Source organism: Aedes albopictus, chromosome 3, assembly GCF_035046485.1.
Source record: "Aedes albopictus strain Foshan chromosome 3, AalbF5, whole genome shotgun sequence".
Taxonomy (NCBI): Eukaryota; Metazoa; Arthropoda; class Insecta; order Diptera; family Culicidae; genus Aedes; species Aedes albopictus.
The window spans coordinates 210,586,184-210,604,796 of record NC_085138.1 but is presented as its reverse complement, the minus strand read 5'-3'; the positions used below and the strand labels follow the sequence as shown (position 1 = coordinate 210,604,796).

At 43.5% G+C, this 18,613-nt stretch overlaps 1 protein-coding gene across 2 annotated transcripts in view; it reads left to right on the top strand.

The window, feature by feature from the left end:
* LOC115256201 (protein RCC2 homolog) overlaps positions 1–17,502 on the top strand; it is a 261,669-nt gene extending 244,167 nt beyond the window's left edge. For both annotated transcript variants that reach the window (XM_062861068.1, XM_062861070.1), the window contains one exon: positions 17,137–17,502. In XM_062861068.1, the coding sequence (XP_062717052.1) occupies positions 17,137–17,310 (174 nt within the window). In that variant the 3' untranslated portion in view covers positions 17,311–17,502. The remainder of the gene's footprint in view (positions 1–17,136) is intronic.
* Positions 17,503–18,613: the final 1,111 nt, after the last annotated feature.

The following is an 18,613-nucleotide window of genomic DNA, read 5'->3' as shown; positions in this document are numbered from 1 at the left end:
AAGCCGGTTTGTTCTTGCAAGCACCCGTTCGATGCCCTCTTTTGAGGCATCCGAAACACAATCCCAGCTGCTTCGCCTTTTCATAACGCGCATCTACCTGCATATTCTTGAAGGTTTCACAGGTATCGATCAGATGCTTTCCCGAACATATCGAGCATCCATCGTCCGGTTTCTGAACTGTCACAGTGTGTGTTTTGTGTGCAGCAATCCCCGCGGAGGGTCTGGAAATCGGATTTTGATTCCTGCCTTTCACCGAGCTAATTCCTTGTTCGCAGCGCTCCAGTGCGTGACAGTGGTTCCTCAAAAAAGCAACAGTGTCTTGGTATGCCGGCAGTGTACCGTGTGGAAACGACAGCTCCCAAGCTTTTCTTGTAGCAGGATCGAGTTTTGACGTCAAGAGTGTGATGATGATCGCTTCACCCATTGTGTCCTTCCTCAACTTGTGGAATTGGAGCGATTCAACCCGTTTTACACAGTCATCGACCAATATTCGCAACTCATGGGTAGATTCCTTGGTCATCGGCTTCAAGTTTAGCAGTTTGGTTATGTGTCCATGGATCACCATCGGCAAATTCTCGTATCGGTCGATGAGTATTTTCCAGGCCCCGTCATAGTTATTGTCGTTCAGAGTTTGCTCGTCGATTGCACCTTTAGCATCTCCGATCAAAGCTTTGTCGAGGTGATGTAGTTTCGTAGCATCCGAGTCATGTACACACCGGTCGACAATATCACGGAACCTTGCTTTGAACTTAAACCACTGATCGTAGCGCCCGTCAAAGGTAGGTAAAGGCGCTTGTTGCAAAATCAGGGAAGGTGGAATCCGTGCTGGAGCATTGGTTGAGCCGCTGCCACCCGGTTGGCTAGCTCCTCTGGCGTTCATCACACTCAGTTGGCTCAGTCGATCTGCATTGGAGGCCTCAGCAGCAGCTCGTTGTTCATCTTCGTGGGCTTGAATCATCTCACTTATTGCGATCCGAGTGAATTCGTAGACCTCCTCGAATTCAATGATGTGTTGTTCGAATTCAGCTTTGCGGCTGGCATCCGTCAAATAAATTCGATTTTGAAATCCATTGAATTCCTCATAGCAGGAATCCACTGTCTTCAAATACAGTTTCAAAGCATGAAAACTGAATTTGTCGTGGCTCATGTTCGCTGCAGCGATCACCACTCGGATCCTTTCCACTTTGTTCCTTGTCGCTTGGCAACACTGATGCAAAGCCTCTACTGTGTCGGCCATGTTTTTCTCCTTATTGCGTCGTTCTTGTCGCTCACGCTGCTCACGCACACTTTCAACAGGAGTCGAGTATCTGTCTTGACCTTGCGGTGTCAAAAATGGCGACGCACTTGCAGGAAACAAAGTTTTCTTCACTTTTCCGGATCTGAGGAACATATCATCACTAGTCCAATTTGTTACCCGGACAAAACTCGCGGTAATACTACAGCAGCAAGTGACCCTTAGAGCTGTGTCTCAAGGTCGGCTTACTACTGGGCAATCGGAGGGGCTTCGCGACCAGCGTGCAGAGTACTGTCACCTTTCTTGGGTTATGGGAAAACTATGCAAAATTTGAAAGGGAAACTATTGGTGTTTATTGAAAATCTATTGGCATGAATGGTGTGGGTGTAATTTATTAAAGAACTATTGTGGTTTATACGGTAGAGTGGGTAGTTTTATTATGGGTTTTGGGGACGTACCGGTACTGCTGCTGTTGGTGGAGCTCTGTGTAGACTCGATGCCGATGGACGAGCGCTCGCCGGTGCTGCTGCGGGCTGGACGGTCTGTCTGCCGGCGGATTGACGGCTTGGGGTGGTGGAATGGTGGTTGAAAAATGGCTTGGTGGATCGGTGGTAGATCGGCTTGTCGGAGTGCGATCTACGCGTCTCGCTGGCGTCTTCCCTCTTTGACGGACATCGACAGAGCCCAGGACAAGGCCGGAGAGACTCTGCCGAGAGGGGTCCTCCTTAACAGTTAGGGCACCTTAGGGCCCGAGGAACAGCTCTATTGCGGATCTATAGCTCGCAAGACCAGAGCTCAGAAGATTCCTTTGCGTATTAGGCGTAGTGATCAACAAGTGACCACTAGGCCGAGTCGTGTGCTTGGCCAACTCAAGTTGGCGTTCAAAATGGCGGTAGTGTACCGTAAGGTAACACAAAAGGTCCTGTGAGGGCAACGGGTATAAAATTTAGCAAAAAGGCCGTACTACACTAAACTAGTCTTTAGGTTTAACTAGTTTTAAGAAAAGTTATCACTATAGTTCACTAATCATACCTGATTGAACAGTAGCTAATCACCCGTATTGTTTCACCACTCACTTTTCAAACTTCTAGGGACACTTTTATTTAACTTTATTTTGACGATCCGAAGCACACGAACGCCAGATACTTTATGAGGAATGGCGGGTCCTTGTGGGGCAATCCCTGCCTTTTCCTCTTTCAGAGACGACTATTGTTGCCACCCCCTTTTGTCCTGCGGTCTACGCCCGCCTCATAATGTTGTTTTCCCCACTATGTCTCAGGCAACATGTCTTCTACTTGTCCCCACTCTATACCGTTGTAATGTTCTAACAATTTGAAATTTGAAACTATCTAACCCTACTCACAAACAAACAATTTTCATTCATTATAATTTAATTGACCCTACTAACCCAACACCTAATAACCTAAAAGACGTGACAGTATACAAAATAAACAAATAGCACATATTTAAAATCATAAAATATTGTAACACACGGTTACAAATTTGTTGGATAAGTCACTGAGGCCAACACTGTCCTCAAAGGACCACTACCCAGGGGCACCGACAAATAACCGCGGGAACTTTCGGTACGCGTAACGGCGGAGAAACACGGAGCAACACAAAGATGCGTGTGCACGTCGCGGCGGTCGGTTTATTTAAAACAATCATGTACAAAACAATAACAATATACATACATTAGTCAGGGTCGGCGCAAGGCAAGATGATTAACATCGCAACATATATTAGGCCGACCCAAATATTCTAACACTCCTCCTCGATGTTGGTCATCACAATCACAAAGCCCTTCACAAAGGTTACAATTTCACAAAGTCTTCAAAATTAACATTGGACAACACAGCCTACACAAAGTTCCTCCTCCTGCACCGAACACTTCTGCTTCGTCAAGTATCACACAAAGTCCTATCACAAAGCCACAAAGTATCGGAGTTCCTCGTCATCACAATCAAAATATTTTTCATCTTGGAACTCCTCCTCAACACGATGCCCAGCTGTATTCTTCCGGCGGTTGCCGATTTCCACTCCTCCAGCTATCTTCAGGGCATACAGCTTACCACTAAGCTCCGCGACGGCTTCCACTCTTCCGCTGGAACTCACTATCTGGCACTTCGACTGCACAAAGTTAACTTTTAGTCCTTTCTGTGCCAGCTTTCGGACCGACAACAGTCCACATTCCAGCTCCGGGATGTACAGCACATTCTTCACGAGCACTTTGTTATTTCTTCCGTCTCCATCGACGCATTCCAGCAAGCCTTCTCCAACACCGGCGGAACTCAACACCGAGCTGTCCGCCAAGTTCACTTTCTGTTTCACTTTATCGTCGATCTTCACGAAGAACTTCCGGTCACTGGTCATGTGGCTCGAGCAGCCACTATCCAAGTACCAGCTGTTCCGTTTCCGGTCACCTCCGACTCCGAAACAAATTCCGGTGTTCTTCTTCGCCACCGTCTTCTTCACTTCCGGATCTCTTCTTTCTTCTTCACGAAGCATTGGGCACTCTCCGGAAGTGGCCCGGTTTTCGGCAATTGTAGCAAACTCGCTGTCTTGGTTTTCTGCTTCCGTTGTTCACTTTCAGCGCCCGGTCGTGGCGCTCTTCGGACACTTGTTGCCGCTTCTCCACCCGTCGGTGGTACTCGTCCATCAGCCGCTGCTTCACGAATTCCAGTGACTGGTCGGCGTCCGGGCGGCTCTCCAAGGCCGTCACCAGTCCGTTGTAGGATTCCGGCAGACTCCGGTACACCATAGCTACCTGCAGCGAACTCTCGAGTTTCTGTCCCGCACACGATAACCGATCGTATAGCTCTTCGATCGCGAACAGGTGCTCCTCCATGTTCGCACCTTCTTCGTAGTTGAAGCTACAAAGTTTCTTCAATAGCGACACTCGCGACGTCACCGTAGCCTTTTCGTGGTACTTCTTTAATCTTTCCCACACTTCGATCGCCGATTTTGCGTCCTTCACTAAGGCTAACTGATTGTCCTCGATATTCAGCACTATCAAGGCCTTTGCCTTTTGGTCTTCCTTCGACCATGCCGTTGTCACCGGCTCTGGTTTCACCTCAGAAATCGTATGCCACAGATCATAACTAATCAGCAGCATTTCGATTTTCACCTTCCACGTTTGATAATTACGATTATCCAAACGGGAAATAAAAACTTTATCAGCCATCTCGAAATTGTCACTATTCTGTTGGCGCACACTGTGCACACGAAGGTACAGCCAACAACACACGCGAACGTACCCGACGGCGGTACACACAGACTCCGTCACAAATGCTCGTTTCACAGAGGCTACGGCAACAATTTCCCCGATTCGCGGGTCAAAATGGCACAATCTTCTTTCTTCTCGGCTGCGGGACATAAAATGGTGCACCACAAAGTCTAGCCGGCACTGTCTTCCCCGTTCTGGACGCCACCAAAGCCAAACAGGCGATAATGCCACCGGCCACTTTTTCACTGTCCCGATAACAGCTGTTTTTCACACACAGCAGCAGCTGATCGCACTAGCCGAACGAATAATTAATTTTTACTACCCCACCGACCGGCACCACAGAGAAGCAATCATCCGCGGGATGATTTTTCACACTTCGCGACTGTCCGAGCACTTTTACGGTTCTTCACCACACTGGGCCCATAACCTGTTGGATAAGTCACTGAGGCCAACACTGTCCTCAAAGGACCACTACCCAGGGGCACCGACAAATAACCGCGGGAACTTTCGGTACGCGTAACGACGGAGAAACACGGAGCAACACAAAGATGCGTGTGCACGTCGCGGCGGTCGGTTTATTTAAAACAATCATGTACAAAACAATAACAATATACATACATTAGGCAGGGTCGGCGCAAGGCAAGATGATTAACATCGCAACATATATTAGGCTGGCCCAAATATTCTAACACAATTCTCGTTATGTTCACTCTCCTTTCCCTCGAATCCGGTGGATTATTCCGTCTGGGATTTATTTCGGAAAATCGTGGATTCTTTCCGAGAAACACTCAGGCTCTCGAATCAATCTTCAGCCTTCTTCAAGCCGATCACTTTTTGCACTTTCCTGGCACCGCCGCACTATGGGGAAAGTGGTGGCCAAAAATCGAAAAATTTACTTGCTTTGAATAACGTGTGTTATATACCATTTGATAGCCAGATAGTTCAAACCTAGATTCCCAAAATTTTAGCCCTCTGTGATGGAAACTCATTGCGCCACAGATATCAGACTTATAAAAATAGTGAAAATTGTAGAAAAAATGCATTTTAAACAAATACAATTTTCTCAGTGAAAAAACGGTTTAATTTCGGAATTTAATCCACCGTTGGAAATGTTATTGTCTGAACTTTAAAATGGGTGTATTGTTGGGGTTACACGGTTAATTTAAATGAGTAAAAAATGGGTAATTATTGACAAAAACAACATTTTTTGCCTAAGTTGGTCTATATCTAACAAGCAGGGTCGAGCAGTCTCAAGAGACCGCCTCCACAGCTTAGTTTGGGGTTCATACTATCTGCAGAACGCGAATCCAGCTGCGGATAGCTGCGGATGAGCATCATTTTGACACAAGCCCGAAAAATGGATTTTTTCTATTTTTTTTTTTGTTAATTACGATCATTGATTATGCGAGCACATACAAAAAAGTCGTACAAATTAAACAGTGCTTCAAGGGTGAAACTGTTAATTGTCAAATTAAGTCTTTAAAATGTTATACACTTAATTATTTTTATGTTAAAAATGGGTAAAACTGACCGAAAATTATCTTTCCATACACAAACTGTATTAACTCATCTGGACTGAAATGCTTCTTTTGTTCACGAAAATCTTGTTTATATTTTGAATACATATTTACCAACGGGGGAAGAAAAACCACATCTTATATATTTGTTTTACTTAAAATACCTACTTGTATTTAAAAGACGAGGGCAATATGTTCAAATCATAAGTTTGTTTTGAACTTAAACGCTAGCAACCTGAACATCGCACAGTAGTTAATTAAACGTAAACAAATCTGAAAATAATTGTTTGTGGTAATATTGAACATAGGAACATCGTGTTACCACAGACAAACAGACGTATCACTTGGAACAAAATGCGATAAAAATCATCGCTACGAAAACATAATCGCCCAATGCTTATTACGTTAAAAAGGGAAACGATCTGAGTACAGTGGGACGTCTGTTTGTCTGCGGTGTTACTTTAGATCTAAAAAAAATCTCAAATAGTCAATGCAACAAAAGCATTTGAATATATCAAGGCAAAATATAATTTTGTTCTTCCTAAAGGAGAACGACTACAGTAGACGATCGCTCGGTGCAAACGCTTTAACTGCAATGCTTTTTAAGTCCGCTAAGTGCAACAATTTTGCAGTTATTGCACCGCTATCCGTCATAATGAAATGTCAACATGCACATTGGCTGCATTCTGCAGCAACTGACAGTTCTATGACATCTACTAGTTTTTGCAGTTATTGAATTTTATTCGTTAAGTGAAACGTAAACATGTTGCAATTATCGAACGTCTACTGTACTTCAAAAGTTGAAGTACGTAGCACAATATTTTAACAATGCATAGAAAAAGGCTCACGCAAAAAAAAAGCTTTGAAAAATACAATAACGATTGGCGCGACGCTTATTCGGAACTTGGAAACGATGTTATGTTTGGTGGTAATGTGGGCACTTTACAAAAATAGCATATAGACATAACGATTCGAATATGGTGAATTTGATTGACCATGTTCTCAAAAATCGTGAAATTGATATTGCTTGTGAATTTGATTAAGTTTCTAGAGACAGTGAAAATTATGTTCTATTTAGCACTTAGCAATATATTCATTTATATTCATTCCTGCAGTATAAAAAATGGAGACATATCATCAACTTTGTGAATGATGTTGATATGTGTTCAGTAAAATAATAGAAGCATATTAAAAAAATATCCAATCGACGAGTTTGAGCTTATATTACTGCCTATTGGACGCAGTGGCTTAATTTCCCCAACAGGGGAGGAAAAAAAAGGGGGGAGGGGAGGGGAGGAGGCAAATTGGAGAGGGGGGGTGGGCTTCTGGTTGATAAACAATTCTTTACCATTATACCTGATTAACATTAAAAACATGGGGGGGGGGCTGATTTACCTCGAAGGGGGGGGGGGGGGGTGAGGGGAGTGCTTCCACCTCCGTCTCTCCTTATTTTATCTTATGCATGGCAATCTTATTCTAGTTTTGATTTGCCTTTGAACTGTCTTAAAAATTAAAAACAAACGTTTAAGTTTATGTTCACGAATAAGTAGTTCCTAACTGGGTTAAATACTAGTTACACCTTCCAGATGTGATGAAAATACATAATTTCGACTAATTTAATGCTAATCTTACTAGAATACTTTAAAAAAATGCGGAAAAACCAAAAAAATATTTTTGGCCACCACTTTGTATGGAGCCGCCCCATAGTGCGCCGAGCCAGAAATCACGTCGCGTCGCGAACTGCGTCGAACTTCCGTCGAGCCGTCGAAACACGTCAATTTTTTCCTGATTCGCGCACGAAATCAAGAAATCGAAGCGCTAACGCAATATCCGGTAGGTCAAGGACCAATGTTCCTTCGGATAGTCAGTGAGAATAGCACTGTGGACTGTATTTTTAACAATTATTGAACGATTGAATTCGCGTACCGATCAGCACTGCACGCAAAGAAACTGAAAAGGTAGTTCAACTATAGTATGTACTGGCCCTCAAACTACTCACATATACAAAGTTAACACAATAGGGTGGCCAATATTTTTCAATAAAGAAATGCACTTATTTTTCTCGAACCAGGTACGACTTCCACTGATGATGCGCCTTCGTATTTCACGGCTCACGTTATTGTCAGCTGTTAGCAAGGAACCGAGGTAGACGAATTCCTCTACCACCTCGAAAGTATCCCCGTCTATCGTAACAATGCTGCCAAGGCTTGTCTTGTCTCGCTCAGTCCCACCCACCAGCATGTACTTTGTCTTAGCCGCATTCACCACCAGTCCGACCTTTGCTGCTTCACGTTTCAGGCGGGTGTACTGTTCTGCCACCGTTCCAAATGTTCTAGCAATAATATCCATGTCATCCGCAAAACAGATAAATTGGCCGGATTTCGTGAAGATCGTACCCCGGCTGTTGAGCCCTGCTCGTCGCATAACACCTTCCAGGGCGATGTTGAATAGTAGGCAGGAAAGTCCATCACCTTGTCGTAGTCCCCGTCGAGATTCAAATGAACTGGATAGTTCACCCGAAATCCTTACGCTGTTCTACACACCGTGAGCGCTTTCATCGTTTGACCGGAAAGAGGAACATTGCTGGCTGCACGTCTAACTTGAGCGTCGGTAATGATTTCGTTGTTGTACACGCTTGCAAATTTATCGGCAAACAGTTGACAAATTTCCGGAGTAGAAGAAGCAGTTATCCCATTCAACTCCATCGAGGAAGGAAGGCCAGATTCCTTACGTTGTTTGTTGACGTATTTCCATTTGAGTTCTATTCTTCGCTGGTACCGGGAGAATCAATGTCGACTCAAGCTTTGATAAACGTTATTAATTGGCTTCTTTAGTGGTGTTGAGATAATCCCATATTCTGAATCTGCATGCCAAACTGAGCCGAAATCCAAATTTTCATCAATTTTGGTGCCCGGGAACCTATTTAAAAATCAATTTGAAATTTGTATGGGAGCAATTTATCGAATCACCCCTCGTCGCATTTTGTACTGGGCGGAGCTGTCAAGCAGTTGCCCAGCTGTCAAAAAGTGATTTCAAAAAATCTCTTTGAAATTGATTTTAGGTACCAAAATAAAGTTCTAAAAATCTGAAAAAAAATCATAGCGGCTCAGAAAAAGGTGCTCTTTCGTTTAAAAATAGAAAATCATTGATTTTTTTTAAATTAAAAAAACCCAATTCTTACGTATTGATCTCTAAGACAAAGCGAGCGATGCTTGGAAAATTTCCTCAGAGTCGCTCTCTTGATTGATTTGAGACGTCAATTTTTTTCGTGCTGTGTTTTGTCTTTCCAATAATAAGCCTTTTTCATAAATTCGGCCGATGGCAGCGAAGATTTCGCCACCCACTAGGAGGATTTATTTGATACCAAAGGCTTCAGTTTTACAAACAGTGCAAATGTGGAACGAAGTGTAAGATACTTGTGAAAACCATAAGATAACACAGTTATGTCTACGAAGTTTACGACCATTCTTCGCGATTTCGTTGGGTGCCTCGACGGATACGCCGCCGTGGCTTTACCTACCTTGATACCTTGATACCTTGTTGGCTACAAAGTAACTTTACTCCAATGCCGAGCGTATAGTAGAGCACCATCTTCGTCGGTCTTGGGCGATGTTCCTCCAGTTTCCCCGAACGTGTAGGGATCGTAGATCTTCTTCAACCGCGTGCAGCCAGCGAGTTCGCGGCCGCCCACGAAGTCGCCTACCTCTACCGGGTTCTCTGCTGAATATTGTTTTCGCTATTCTTTCTTCCGACATTCGCACTAGAGGTCCAGCCCACTGAAGTCTGCCGTATTTTATACGTTTCACAATATTCGCATCTTCGTACACTTGGTACAACTCATGATTCATGCGTCTGCGCCACACTCCATTTTCTTGTTTCCCACCGAGAATTGTCCGCAGCACTTTGCGCTCAAAAACTCCAAAAGCTTTTCGGTCTACCTCCTTTAACGTCCACGCTTCGTGACCGTAGAGGGCAACCGGAAGAATCAGAGTCTTATACAGAGCGAATTTTGTTTGCGTTTGCAAGTTACGGGACCTAAGCTGGCTACGCAATCCGTAAAAGGCCCTATTCGCAGCTGCAATACGCCTTTTCACTTCACGGGAAACGTCATTGTCACATGTCACAAGTGTTCCAAGATAAACAAATTCTTCAACAACTTCAAACACTTCCCCATCAATCACTACCTCAGCACTAACACCACTAGGCCTGCTTCTGTCTCTACCCGCTATCATGTACTTCGTCTTGGTAGAGTTAATCGTCAAGCCTATCCTCGCTGTCTCTCTCTTCAGAGGAGCATAAGCTTCCTCCACTGCCCTACGATCGATGCCGATGAGATCAATATCGTCCGCAAAACCGAGGAGCATGTGCGACCGTGTGATGATAGAGCCATTCCTCTGCACGCCTGACCTCCTAATCGCTCCTTCGAGTGCAATGTTGAACAATAAATTTGAAAGAGCATCCCCCTGCTTCAATCCATCCAAGGTCACAAACGACGTAGACACTTCGTCCGCGATCCGAATACTTGATTTTGATCCATCCAGCGTTGCGCGTATCAGCCTAATTAGTTTCGCCGGAAAACCATGTTCCGACATTATCTGCCAAAGCTCATTTCTTTTCACTGAATCGTACGCTGCTTTAAAATCAATGAACAGATGGTGAGTCTGCAAGTTATATTCCCGAAATTTATCTAGGATCATCCGCAGGGTAAACATTTGATCCGTCGTTGATCGGCCCTCACGAAAACCAGCCTGGTATTCGCCGACGAAGGACTCCTCAAGAGGTCGCAGTCTGTTGAACAGGACACGCGACAGTATCTTATACGCCGAATTTAAAAGGGTAATCCCTCTGTAATTGGCACACTCCAGTCTGTGCCCTTTCTTGTAGATTGGGCATATGAGGCCATCCAACCAACTGGTGGGCAATTCTTCATCCTCCCAAATCTTTATAATAATCTGGTGGATTGATTGATGTAGCTGCTCGCTTCCGTGCTTAAGAAGTTCGACCGGGATCTCGTCCTTCCCAGCAGCCTTGCTGTTCTTCAGCTCCTTAAGGGCCTTTTTAACCTCATCCAGTGTTGGTGGTTCCACTGCTTGACTGTCATCCATTATGTTAATCCTGTGGCCGTGGCTTTAAATTATTAATTTAGAGAAAATTCGTGGAATTAAATATTTTCCAAAATGCGTTTATCTGATACTGAATAGTGGAATGAACATTGAACACGCATTAGACGTATGACCGAACAGAAGTTTAACATTTGTGTTTGCGTTAATATGAAGCTTTATAAATTAAAATCAGTGGAAATCTTTGGTGAGCTTGAGCTTGAGCTTGATTGACCGCCCGTGGATGCTACTCCAGTATCGCCAGACCACCTACACTCACACAAGGACCAATGAGATAACTGCCGGGGACTAGCAGGCATCTTCAGTGTGTGAGCGTTGGTGATCTTCTATTTTTAGGCGACAATGGCGCCTGCCACGTCAGGTTGCAGGTCAATGTGGGGAAGGGGTAAGGAAGTGATGATTGCAATCGTTTGTATCCACATCTGGCCGAATATACCTCTGCGCCAGCACAAATTCATGCGGATGTTGGAGTGTTGGTGGGAATTGGTTGGCAGAAGGTTCGCACATTGGTTTGTGGATACCAGGGGAAGGTGATAGAATTGTGTGTTTTTATTATTTTGAAGATGTGCGGCACAGTTCGCATGATTGCATAACTTGTAGGCGTTTTCTAATAGGATTGTGACACTGTGCTGTGAAAGTTTGGAAGGAAGGGAAACGGCTTTTTCAACCCGTTTCTGTTCTAGCGACGGCTATGAACATGTTTATATACATGAGTTGTATATGTAGAGAGCAGAGAGAAAGTATATAGAAAGATACAAAGTAGGAGGAAAGGGACGGGCCAGGGATTGAACCCAGGACCTTCTGCATATAAATCAGAAGCGGTAGCCAATAGACCACCAAGCCCGTCATAAAATCAGTGGAAATCTTTGGTGAAAAATAAAAACAAGTTTGTAGGTAGTAATGCATGGAATTTTCGATTCGGATCGGACCATGAAATTTAATCTACTACTGATATCATCATGTTAAATTTGTACCGAAGAGTACTCTGGTTTTGAGTAAGCGTTCAAATTCCTAAAAAGTGTGAAATGTCAAATTGTCTGCAAAGTGCCTACAGTGATGAAAAACAAAAATGACAACAGGTTTTTGGAGAAAGAAAGCATATTTCGCACTGATGATCACGGAATATACGGTGGAAGAAAATTAGTAATTTCAAATACCTATGGCGAAATGATGAAGCATCGTTCAAAAGCAATGCGTATAGTTTAACCACACTGTCGACGTTGGTGTTATTAACCGCCCAAGCCAAGAAGTCAAAATAAAAATCCCGGTGAGTTCGTTCTGGTTTACATATTTTTGTTTGTAATGTGTTCTGGGTAGTATTTTGGGTTGTCTCTAATTCACTTTTTTTTTGTTTTCAAGAGTATTGAAATAAGAAAGTTTGCTACTTACTCTCTGACTTATAATTTGAATTATTTAGTACAGCTGGGGAAGGGGTCATCATATTTCTTTCTTATTCCAGAGAGCGAGCAATGGCGCTTAAGCCTAGGCTTTCGAGCCAGGGCATCAGGCGTAAATTGCTATGCCCCATCCCGGGAAGGAGAGCTTCAATGGAGTGACATTAACTTTCTTAGCACCGTTACTCCCAACTTTTTTTACTTCTTATCCATACTAAATACTGTAAGGAGCGGCTGACGAAATGTCGCCGTTCCATGGTTTGTTGAAATGTATGAAACGCTGTACAGTAGGCCTGGCCGCTTCAATACTTGTGTGGTAGTTGAGCGTCATCAAGTAGGCTAAGGACAGGATTCAGGGACTTCTAGTTCAACTGTCAAGAAGCGAAGCACGCCACCCACCACAAATGGCTGACGAGGATGGGATTTTAGAGAAAATGCCTGAAGAAGAATAAACAAATCGAAGATTATGAAAACTCGCATCAAGACGAGGACGCTTCATACGAAAATGTGAAGAAAAGACTGACATCCACATCCACCTGGTTCGGCATGCAAGTTCCACCAGCTAGCCCATGAGGGAATCCATCTGTACAAGACCTCCTACCGCGTCAAGATTTATCAATGAAATTCGAAGCTGCAAGTTCACATCCGGTGGATCCTAAACAAAGTCCCTCACAGACAACCCCGGGTTGGTCGGTGAGGGCATGACAATAAAGACCCTCACGGACAACCTCAGGTTGGTCGGTGAGGGCACGACATAATAAAGTCCCTCACGGACAACCTCGAGTTGGTCGGTGAGGGCACGGCAATAAAGACCCTCACGGACAACCTCGGGTTGGTCGGTGAGGGCACGACAATAAAGACCCTCACGGACAACCTCGGGTTGGTCGGTGAAGGCACGACAATAAAGACCCTCACGGACAACCTCGGGTTGGTCGGTGAGGGCACGGCAATAAAGACCCTCACGGACAACCTCGAGTTGGTCGGTGAGGGCATGATAGAATAAAGTCCCTCACGGACAACCTCGGGTTGGTCGGTGAGGGCACGACAATAAAGACCCTCATGGACAACCTCGGGTTGGTCGGTGAGGGCACGACAATAAAGACCCTCACGGACAACCTCGGGTTGGTCGGTGAGGGCATGATAGAACAAAGTCCCTCACGGACAACCTCGGGTTGGTCGGTGAGGGCACGACAATAAAGACCCTCACGGACAACCTCGGGTTGGTCGGTGAGGGCACGACAATAAAGACCCTCACGGACAACCTCGGGTTGGTCGGTGAGGGCACGACAATAAAGACCCTCACGGACAACCTCGGGTTGGTCGGTGAGGGCATGATAGAATAAAGTCCTTCACGGACAACCTCGGGTTAGTCGGTGAGGGTACGACAATAAAGACCCTCACGGACAACCTCGAGTTGGTCGGTGAGGGCATGATAGAATAAAGTCCCTCACGGACAACCTCGGGTTGGTCGGCGAGGGCACGACAATAAAGAACCTCACGGACAACCCCGGGTTGGTCAGTGAGGGCATGACAATAAAGACCCTCACGGACAACCTCGGGTTGGTCGGTGAGGGCACGACATAATAAAGTCCCTCACGTACAACCTCGGGTTGGTCGGTGAGGGCACGATAAAATAAAGACGCTCATGGATAATATCTGGCCATTTGATTTCATATTAGCATTATAAAGAAAAGGAGATGTGGTAGTTGAGCGTCATCAAGTAGGCTAAGGACAGGATTCAGGGACTTCTAGTTCAACTGTCAAGAAGCGAACCACAACTTGTAATACATCTCCGATGTACTGCAAGTATTGATAATGACAAGAAAAATGATAGAAGTAGTCGATTCTATCATTTTCCAGGATTCTTCCAATGGATGGCTGTGTATGTGTAGACTAGACTAGACTAGAGCCGCTCTCTTGATTGATTTCATTTTGCGTAATTCACTGGTTTGCCAGGGAGGCCGAGGATGTTCACTATGGATATTCTTAGGTACATGTCTGTCGATGACATATGCCAGGACATTTAGGAACGTTTGAGCGGCTTCATCCACATCGCTAGTGTCGAGAACAGTTTCCCAGTCAATACTTCTCAGCACATTAGAGATGCTGAGATGGTCGGCTTTTTGAAAGTTGTACGAAACGGTAACTGGGCGGATCTTGAAATCAGAGCTGCAAGCTTCGATAGAGATGAGCAGTGGAGGATGATAACGGACGACTTTCACCAACGCGCAAGGTGCCTCCGAGATGATTGGCGCAGTGTCTCTGCAACTCAAGAAGCAAAGGTCCAGACTGCGGTGATTCTCGTTGACGACGGGATTGAATTGAGCCAGCGTGGCAGCACTGTAGCTGTCTAAAAGATTCGTCGCAGTTGCATGGAATGACGAGCGTTCGGGGTCGGGATAGAGAAAACCGTCGTGCGAGGGCTTCCATGAAATATGCGGAAAGTTGTAGTAGCCCAGAATGAGAATTTCATCAGATGTAGTTGCGGTCTCCATTCATTTTACCCTTCAACAAATAATTAAATGTGCCGATTTTGTCACAACACTCATAATCCTATTCCTACGAGTATTCCAAACATTTTTGTGTACATTAGCTTAAAAAATATTAATAAAAGCATTATTATTAAAATTAAGATACAGATAATTTGTTTTGCATGTTTACTTAAAGTTGATAGTACGTAACAGCTCTTTCCCCTTTGAAAGATAAAACATAATATATTTTTCAGATATTGACATTTGTCAAGCTCGTAACTAAAGTTAACAATTACAATAGCTCATATTAATTTAAAACATTTTAGGTTACAATTGTGGTATTGATTACTACGCATCATGAACTTTAGACTTTTCAAATTGATAGTCACATTGTTAATCAAATTCCAGCAGTTTAAATCCGTTTCTGATTCTGTATTTCCAGACAATAGTATGATCATGCTCTCTTTGGTGTCGTTGCGATCAATCCTCGTAATCAAAGCGTCATTGTATGTATTGGGCCCTCGCCTACCTTCTTCAATGTCTCTGCCGATTAGTGCCCATCGGCAATTGGAACAGCGGTCATCTGTCAAATCCATACAAATTCCCGTTCCAAACGAGCAGGAGACCTGTCCAAAATTGGAACATGACGCCACTCTTCCTTCCAGTCACTCTAAGTCGCACCATGATGTGGGGTGAGGATTCGATTCCCGCTCCGGACGATGAAACTTTTCGTGAGAATAGTTTCTTCTCCGTATCCACTGGTGCATGATCCGTGTGCCCGTTGTCTAGTGTTATGTTTCGTTAAGTTAGTACCAAGGATGGGAACACTCACTTGCAAAGAGTTACACTCACTTGGTGTTTTCTCGGCTCACAAGCGTGCTATCAAAAAACGATGTATGGACGACTTTTGCCTAGTGGTTGTGCCTTAAAGTTTGCCGAATGGAGTAAGGGTTGCACACGCATACCGACGTCATAAGGGAGCTACGAAGACAACTCTCCAAGAGGTGAATGTTAATTACACTCACCTCGTAAAGAGTCGCTTTCACAGCTCTGTCGCGACTTTGGCATGCGTGTGCGACCCTTACTCTATTCGGCAAATTTTTAGGCAAAACCACAAGGCAAAAGTCGTTCATACATTATTTCTTGATTGCACGCTTCTAAGCTGAGAAAATATCAGGTGAGTGTAACTCTTTGAAAGTGTGAAAGTGAGTGTTCTCATCCCTGGTTAGTACTAGACGTGTGCGCCGCCGCGCCGCGCCGCGCCGATGAAAAATCGACGTGAATCGGCGTGCGGCTCCCCAAGTCAACAAGAATCAAATATACTATATTTTTTAAACGGGGATTGGTAAAGAGGTGTTATACCCATGCTCTGGTGGAAAAAGTTTATGGTTATGTTGTTTGAAGCCGATCCAGGAAACATCGGCGTGTCGACGTGGCAATCGGCGGCGGCGGCGGCGTGAAAACCGCACGCCGATCGGCGTATCCCTTCTCAGAAAGGCTACAATCATCAAAACCAGAAAATTTCTGCAGCAGCACATAGCTAGATGTCCACTTGTTGTAATCCAATCATTAGAAAGTTGTTAACTTTGTTTATAATTGTTAAAGAAGCTCCACGCCGATGCACGCCGAGTTCACGCCGAATATTCGGCGCACACGTCTAGTCAGTACAGCCTCTGGCCAAAGACAGTGCCCGTGTCTTTTTTTTAATAAGCCTTAAATAAGAAGATCCGGTGCGCTGGTTTGATTTTCAATGAGATTTGTCTCCTCAAAATTGTGAGTAGGTGCAAAAGTCGGCCATCTTGGGATTCTAACGAGTCTGTCCTTAATGGAGGAACCCGATTGATGTTGGCTGCAAACAATCCTATTAGGTGGGGGTAGGGATGCCGTCTACGTGGTGGAAATATATTTCACCGAAAATGGATGTTTGAGATACATTTTTAGATATATTTAGAAAAAAATCGAGTTTTGGTGAAGGGCATTTTCTAACGTTCTTCCGCATCGACAACAGTTAATTACAAAAATATCAAAATTGTATTCATTGAACGTTTACAGCACCACCTAGCGGCAAAACCCGAAAGCTTATCATTTCTGGACAATTGTCGATTTTCCTTGGTCTCTACTACGACAAGCGAGTTATGCTAGTTTTCATGCTAAATGTTTGCTTTTCTTTTCAGGGTCTAGGCGATTTGATCAAGTCTTCATCTACACCCAAAACAGTTTCACGTTGTGAGGGCATGAAAGTACCACAAGCAGCAATGGGCTACTCACATACTCTGTTGATTGTGAATGTGGAACACGAGTTAACAAAACAAAAATATGATACATTCCCGGAGTTCATAATAGATTAATAAGATTTATTTCGTTTAATGTATTCATTCATTTATTCATTTTACCCTTAACGATATCAACAAATAATTAAATGTGTCGATTTCGTCACAACACTCATAATCCTATTCCTACGAGTATTCCAAACATTTTTGTGTACATTAGCTTAAAAAATATTAATAAAAGCATTATTATTAAAATTAAGATACAGATAATTTGTTTTGCATGTTTACTTAAAGTTGAGACGATATCACTTTTCTGAACTTTCCCCAAAGTTCCTCTTTGCCTGCCTTCAGCCTTCTGAGCCTTCTTTGTCCTCATTCCCACAACAAGGAAATTAAGCTGTTAAGCTGTTCGTACACAGGGTCGAATATTTGTCCAAAACGAAATCAATGCTCAAACATCTTGTTTGACTCGATGGATTTTTGATTAGGGGTAGGCGGGGCAATATGGACACCCGGGGCAGAATGGACACCCTCAATATTTTGAAATATGCGAACTTTTTTGAACTTTTAATGAATGGAGAATATAGTCCATTTATCTAAAACGTAGTTTCAGGAAAGAAACATTTGAAATTAAAATTATACTTGATTTTACACGAAAAAAATGCGTCCTCCGTTTTTTTGTGCATGGAAATTATAATTTTCACACCATCTAAAATAAGATTTAGTGATTAATTTATTGTAGGTCGATTAAAACCTGATATTTCTAGAATACATGCAAGTAGTTTTGCTGTATCTACATGCTTAACATGTTTATATTTTCTTCTTATTATATCAAAAATCAAATTTGGAAATATCTTCTGCTGCCGGGGCAAAATGGGCACTCACCTTTTTGAAAGAAGCGGTAAGGGAAAAATATAATCTAAATCACAAACCAACCAAATTCTTCGATTTCAGTCTATTTTCGATTAAATGTTCACTATAGTAGACATGCGGTGAAACAAATTGGTCAAAAAACGACAGCAGTGGAAAATAGTTGTTCTAGGCACAGCTGTACATGCCGACAAAAACGAAGCTTTATCTAAACAGCCTGAATTTAAATTAACTGAACAAAAATGAACTACTTCGACGTATTATTCATCCATAATAGTTCACTGAAAAAAGTTTTCACATTGTTTTCATCTGATTTTCACATGGACTGTTTCCATACGCGTATCCATTGAATTATATGGGAATATCACATAGATTTTGCGAAGTTATGTGATTTTCCAATAGAAGTTATGTGATTTCCTAATGTTTTCCATATACCGTATTGATTTCATGTGAAATTTCCAAAGAAATTTTCATCGGAAAATCCAATAACAGTTATATAGCCAAACTAATG